General features: G+C 28.6%; 1 protein-coding gene across 1 annotated transcript; it reads left to right on the forward strand.

Moving 5' to 3' along the window:
- The first annotated feature begins 1,257 nt into the window (after positions 1-1,257).
- LOC129966764 (uncharacterized) lies at positions 1,258-6,971 on the forward strand. The gene is made up of 3 exons (XM_056081323.1): positions 1,258-1,366; positions 5,057-5,154; positions 5,366-6,971. The coding sequence occupies exon 3, from the start codon at positions 5,395-5,397 to the stop codon at positions 6,406-6,408; it is 1,014 nt and encodes a 337-aa protein (XP_055937298.1). The 5' UTR covers positions 1,258-1,366; positions 5,057-5,154; positions 5,366-5,394; the 3' UTR covers positions 6,409-6,971.
- The last annotated feature ends 927 nt before the right edge of the window (positions 6,972-7,898 follow it).

The raw sequence follows: 7,898 nt of genomic DNA on the forward strand, positions 1-7,898 counted from the left end.
GTGAAGAAAATCATGCTGTTAGTGCATAACAATTACCAAGTGTGCCCATAGATCACATCCACCAAGGATGCGATCATTTACTTCATTATATGGCATCTTCACATTAATCAAATATGATGTGACCGTTAAAGCCTAAAGCAGAAAATATAGATAAAGGTAGAGATTACATTTTAAATCACTATTATCTCAATAGTGACAAAGAGTCTGTTTGCAAGAATTCGTCTTACTTTCACAAAAATACAATATTCTGTAGTTTTCGATTTGAAATAAACCAATTCTAACTTTATTTTGTAAGAACCAAACAGGGAATATTTATACAGCATTTAAAAAATTCCGAGTAAAGTTTGGTGTCATTGGATATTTTTCTATGAAATCTAATATAACTATCTATTTTTTTTTAAAAAAAAAGGTACTGAAAAATCTTCCTAATTGGTATTAATTATAAATAAAGCTAATTAAGAATGAAACTTTAGTTTAATTAAATTCCTTTGACTTAGCAATAAAACTGATCTTAAATTTTCTCATTAAATTTAAATTTCTTATATTGCATTGTTAAAGTATCTTATGGAACGATTTTTTGCTAGCTATTAAATATAAATTGAATAAATATAAATATCAACTCCGTTTCGACGAACTTAAAAAAAAAAACGAAATCATTACAAAATATTTTAGGTACAATTCTTTGACTAAAGTGTTGGAATTTATATTATCATTAAAATACAATGGGCAAAGTTTTTTTATAATTATCCAAGAATGACATATTGAATCTAATATTAAAAAAAAATATATTCCGGTCAACAAATTGGTCTTTAAATTCTGTAATATTACTTCTGTTTTCTAAATGCGTTTATACATTTTTAATTCCACCCCCAAACATTTGTTTAAACCCCAAACACAATGGCCAGCAATCACTCAAGAATTCTTGCCGCTTGACATCCCCATCCTAATCACATCTTCCTCAGGAAACACGACACAACCGATTTCACAAATCATCTCCTAATGGCCGCTCCCAGCTCAAATGAGCACGGTCGAATAATTTTTTAATAGATGAACTCGTTTCTGCTGTTTTTTGGGGAAAAAACCTACTGCCCAAAAAGCATATTTTCATAGCCTCCGTTGATGAAGTTTGTAGGGCTTGGTGACATGGCACGGACTAGCGCGGCAATCATGCAGGAAGAACTTGCGTTTGGTCGGTGTCATGCACTATATAAGCGAAATCGGAAAACTGTTGCTTTCATTAGAGTTTAACAACACAGTTCCAACAACTAGGGAGCACCTCCAATACCGTGCATAGGGTGGCCACCTTACTGATAGCTAAAACTTGGGAAGTTGAAGTTTAGCTTTGTCCATCTGACAGACTCAGAAGGTAAGTGGAGTTAGAACATATAAAGCAAGAATTCACGATAAAAATTATCGATATGGAAGAAAATATATACTTGGCTTATCTTATCAGGTTTTCTTATTACTGTAGAAACTTATAACAATATTACTTATAATAAAATATTCAATTTAACGTTTTTTGCATTAGTTCATAGAAGATCCTTTTTGTATCAGAAGTTTCTATGTTTTTTAAGTATAAATATAAAATGAAATTACTTCGAAATTAGTTCTGAGAATATGACGCTCCAATGATTTATTTTTTATTTAATTTCAGAACAATTTGTTGTCTTCTTTTCTTTCAAGATCTGAGTTTAGGAAAAATATGTAGGAGATTCAAATTTGTAGTCCAAATTATCATTGGATGAAAATTGTTCTGATTTGATTAGATTATCTTTATTTTATTTTTAAAAATTGTTCCTATTTATACACAGCAATAATACGTACATAAAAAAAGGTGATATAATAGAAACCAGTGTTTACGTAAATTTATTTAAATTGATTAATGTAAAATTTCTTTAATTTTACACTAATTAAAATATTTTATTTTAAAGTATTCCAGTAAAATGAATGCTAAAATATTTTTTTAACTGTAGATAAAAAGAGAGAAAAAACTGTACGAAATAAAATACATATTTCCCCAATTTTAAATTACAAATTGCCTTTTTGTTCAATAAATATCGCAATATTATTAAAAAACATTAAAAGTATATCGATTTCTTCAATAAAAATGTAATAAATCTTTGGAAAATCCCTATTTAGTAATCAGGAAAAAGAACTAACTATGAGCCTTAATTAGTAATTTTAGATCTAACTAATCAACCCTGTAGAATATTTTGAATGATTCTTTTTAATATGCATATAATATCAAATATCCCTCATGGCGCAAAATTACTGGCATACTATTTATAAAAAGTATACCATGCTATAAATAATATCACATAAAAAAATAATCACCTCTAAAATTCTATACCATTTATAAATTTGTCGGCGTTTCTTTTCATGTTCAAGCAAACGATATTTTTTATCTTATAAAATTAATCATCTTGATATTAGTTTTTCTGAAAATAAAGGATTACAATATATATAAAGTTCAAAATATTGTAAAATTAGTATAATTAATTATTCGCATAAAATAGCACAAAGATACAAATAAAAATTTTTAGAATTTTTCAAAATTTTATCCCATTAACTTATTAATAAAGTGACTTAAGCTAACTCATTGATTTAATTTATCTAAATAACAATTATAGTTAATAATTTCTTAAAAGTTTAAGAATTATAGTTAATGATTTCTTAAAAGTTATTAACTTATTAAGAAACAATTATAGTCCATATAAAAATTCATTGTTCATATTCATATGTTTCTTAATGCTAAATTCCAATTTTTTTAATTAAATAAATTTTAATTAGCATAATTACTTTTCTAAATTTGACTATTGTTTCGGTTAAAGGAAACGTTCTCCACTACATATAATTCTTACATAGCAAATCTAAGATAATTCATTACTTTCTGCACATACATATTTGAAAATTTTAGATAATTATTTTATAATTTAGGAGCGATTTTAATTTCTAAGAATTCCTAATTTCTTAAAATCAAGAATGTCTCATTAAAAAAATCCTTGCAAGGCTTTTGAAATAATAAATGTTTAGTCGTTAAGTATTAAATATATTTGTTCAAATTCTTGAAAAGTTTAGTTCGATTTTTGAATAACATGGGCGTACTAACGAGGGGTGTCATTTTTACGAAAGATAACCGAAACTCTTCAGGTAGATTCAAATCTTTTTGTCTGAAGTGTAAAGTTTGAGACTCAAAAATTGAACGCCCGTGACACTAATTGGTACTCTTCACAATACTCTCGGTGTTCCGTGGCATCTTTTTTCAACTCAGTTCCATCGTAATTGTAGCAAGATAATTATTTGATACGGTTAACGATCGTTATAAAATTTCATTTTTAACTTTTCATCCAGTGCAGCAAGATTCGAATTTCACAATAATTAAGGGGAAATTTCTGACGCCGTATTTTGGCATCAACTTTTATGTGAGATGCTAACAAACAGTAAGAATACTAAATCAGTTTTCATTAATTAAAAACAGGTTTGAAAGGGAAAATGTATAATTTTTACGTTAATCTTGTGAAGTAATATTTCTGAAATTGATATAAGAGCTTGTTAAATCTCTTGATTGTTTTTTTTTTTTTAATTATATCATGAATACTAATAGAATCTAATCTTTTGAAAGGTCATTTTTCCCTTTTAAAAATCTGCTAAATTATATAATGGAATAATAATAACCCATAATAAATAATATGAAATTTGATATATTTCATATAATAAATAATTCATGATAGTTTAGAAACTAACGATTACTGTTATGTAGTAAGTTGAAGTTTGCATTTAAACATTTTCTCAGTCTCTAATATAAATGACTGCAATAAAGTTTTGCATAAAATTCATTGCACATACATCATATAATAAAATATGTATAAAGAAAATGATGCATGCGACATAATTCTCTTAAATTTTACTAAAATGTTTCTTTACAAAAATCTCTTCATTGTTTTTTAATTTTATCATGACTACTAATAGAATCTAATTTTTTGAAAAAGTCATTTTGCCTTTTAAATATCTATTAAATAACATAATAGAATAATAATAATTCATAATAAATAATATGAAATTCAACATATTTCATGCAATGGATAATTCATGATATTTATAATCATTTCTTTGTAGGAAGTTAAATTTTGTATTTAAACATTTTCTCAGTATTTTATATAACTTCAAGGTTGCGATAAAGCTGTACATAAAATTTATAGCAAATCTATAATATAACAAAATATATACAAAGAAAATTATATACGAAACAGAATTCTTTTAAATTTTACTACAATATTTCTTTAAAAAAATATTTTTGCCTCTTCTTATAATTTTATCACTACATTTGCAAGCATTATTAATAAAACCCAACTGTGAAATAGGAAAAAATTCTATATCTTAATAAATTAAATTATATTAATAAGAAATTCATTCTGGTACTCAGAAGATTATACATTATAGTAAATATCACACAAAACATTCAAGAATTAAAATTAATTTACGGCAGAATAAGTAATTTATGTATCAATTGTATTATTTTGGATATATTTTAAACATTACATTTTATTCATTTTTGTGTATTATACAATTTTATTTTATTATAAAGTCATATATATATTACATGATATATTTACATTTCATATTTCATGATAATTAATAGAAAAATATATATTTAGTAAAACATACGTTTCTTTTGCTTCTTCTAAAAAATAATGTGTTGCCTACTACTGAAATATAAAAGAAAACAGAATGTTTTAAAATGAAATGTGCACTGGTTGATTTAATTCTTAGAAAGTAATAACTGCTTAAATGGAAAGAACAACACAAATACGTAAAAATAAGATTTAACTTAGAATCATCCAGAAAGAAAAAAAATAATAAACATTGTTTAGGAAACATCTCAAGAAAATTTACTTACTTACCTGTTTTATATAAAAAATTAATTAAAATAAAATTACTATTGGCTTACTTCTTACTATTTTTTTTCTTTGTTAATTTACCCCTCTACTTTCTATCAGAAGAGAATTACAAATTCAAGTAAAAGTATTTAATTCAACTATATTTATTTCTTTTCTAGATGAAGGTCAGCATGAAGACCTGCCTCGTCGTCTTGGTGATGGCGGTTTACTTCGCTGCTGCCGATCCCATTCCCGAACCAGAACCTGAACCGGGACAGTAAGTCTGAACTTAAAATAATAATACTTCTCAGAAGCAAGCAGATAACTTAAAATATCAAAGCTTTATCTTATTGGAAGGAAAGGCATTCTGAATTTTCTATTCAAGCACAATTAAAAAACATAATCAGAATAACTACATACTTTAATCACAACAATTATTTACTAAAACTTTTCACAACAAAATCGCTTTTATTTCATTATATTTTCAGTGATGAGAAGAAAGTGATTGTCATCAAGGATGAGACGGAGCATCATCACCACCACCACCACCATCACCATCACAATCATGGTCACGAACATAAGCACGATCACAAGCATGGACACGACCACAAACATGACCATAAACATGGCCACGATCATAAACATGATCATAAACATGACCACAAGCATGGACACGATCATCATCACAAACATGGACATGAACACCACCATAAGCACGGGCATGATCACCATCACAAACATGGACATCACCACCTCCACAAGCATGGTCATGATCACCATCACAAGCATGGACATGATCATCATCACAAACATGAGCATGGACACCATCATGGTCATCATCACGAACACAAACACGGACACGACCATCATCACAAACACGGACATGACCACCACCATAAACATGGACATGATCACCATCATAAACATGAGCATGGACACCATCACGGACATGACCACCTCCACAAACATGGTCATGATCATCATCACAAACACGGACATCACCATGGACATCATCATGATCACAAACATGGGCACGATCACCATCACAAACATGGACATGACCACCACCATAAGCACGGACACGATCACCATCACAAGCATGGACACGATCACCATCACAAGCATGGACACGATCACCATCACAAGCATGGACATGAGCATGGTCATCACCACAGCCATGGACATCATCACAATCATGGACATGACCATCACCACAAACATGGACACCAGCATGGACATGACCACAAGCACGGACACCACCACGGACATCATCATGGCCACCACCATGGACACCATCACAAACATGGGCACCATCATGGCCATCACCACGGCCACGGACACCATCATGGACATCACCATGGTCATCACCATAGTATCTTGCATGGTCATGGTTTTGGAGGACATGGATTTGGAGGACATGGTTACAGCTCCCACGGTCTTGGCGGGTACAGCTACGGCGGTCTTGGGGACCATCACAGCTTCTTCAATCTTGGCCACGATGAAATCAAAATCTAATTTAATTGAGTTTTGAATTGGCCTCACTATGAAATCCTCCTAGCCAAAATTGCGTTCCTACTAGAATTTCTGCTATGGAGCACAAAAGGAGGCGAAAGAATACAGAGCGGAGAGATGACAGCGACTTATATTGGTTATTTGGAAAAGAGTACAGGATATATGTTTTGCATATTTCTTTGCTCTCCCGTCCAATGTTTATTATTTATTACTTATTTATTTATACTTCGCTCAGACTTCATAAGTAGTCATGAAATGCCAAATGCATCTTTTTTCCCAAATCAAAATAAACTACCATGACCATATATTCGAAGCATTATCTTTCTTATAGCTATAATTACATTGGTTTGAAGCGCTTGCATTTATTTTTCTTTCTCCCTTAATTATTTCATTTCAGTTACATTAGTGCCACAGTTCTGCTTGAGGTGTATACGGACTTAAGTAACAACTGTTTGGGGCTGTAAAAGGCATTTCTGTGATTTCTTTTTTTTTTTCATGTATCTACATATATATATTGTTCATTATAATAGCTATTTATTTTATCCATTGGTTGTTGGCTCAATAAAGAATCTTGAATTGATAGCTAAGTTTTCTTTCAATTTCTATATTACACTTTAATCACAGCTCAAATTTGCTCTAAGTACTAAAGATCATTATTTCAATACACAGACAGGAAAATAATTTTACTTTCAAATTTAAACCAAAAACATTCAATAATTTCGCAAATACTTGTAATTTAAGTATTATTTTTCAAATTTTTAAACGAATTTGAGATTTTAATAAAAGCTTTATATTATTTCTTTGGGGGCAAAAATGAGCATAAAAGTAACGTTAAAGAGCTATATCAGTTTTAATATTTAAAATTTTCATATTACCTGCAATATTTAAACTTTCTTTAGCCTTTCAGATAATAAAATTTCTAATATTTTATATAGGATCAATAGCGTATCTATTAAAATTTCATTATATTAACAACATTCATTTGCCAATTTTAATGTGAAAGGGAAAGATAATAGGAAATTTTATTCAAATATGTAAAAAATAGCATGTAAAAAGGCACATATTTGACATTGTATTCATATACAAATGTTACTTTTTTAGGAAGAAAATTAATGATGATTTTTAATATATCTTTTAAATCGGAGATTAAAATTGAAAGCCTGATAAAAACCAAATTTTGAATATCTTTGTATAACCCAAGTACCTCAAGCAATAATACACAAGCAATTATATTAAAAAATATTGAATATAATTTTTAAAAATGCTCTGAGGGTGGCAAAAATGATTTTAATTTTCCTTTTGAAGTATTTATCTTTACGTGTTAAATTATATTAAATAAGTAATAAATATTTTAAAAAAATATTTGTTTAAATTTACAAAATGCATGCAAGTATGCCTCTCAATGTATTAAAAATTTTATAATAAAAATCGATTGCTCCATGAAAAAATATCCAAAACTCGAAGTTTAAATTGATGTGATGTAAAATATTCAATTAAAGTTTAACTAAG

Source organism: Argiope bruennichi, chromosome 4 (genome assembly GCF_947563725.1).
Source record: "Argiope bruennichi chromosome 4, qqArgBrue1.1, whole genome shotgun sequence".
NCBI lineage: Eukaryota > Metazoa > Arthropoda > Arachnida > Araneae > Araneidae > Argiope > Argiope bruennichi.

Coding starts and splice junctions, on each gene's coding strand:
- LOC129966764 (XM_056081323.1), top strand. CDS start 5,395: ATGAGACGGAGCATCATCACCACCACCACCACCATCACCATCACAATC.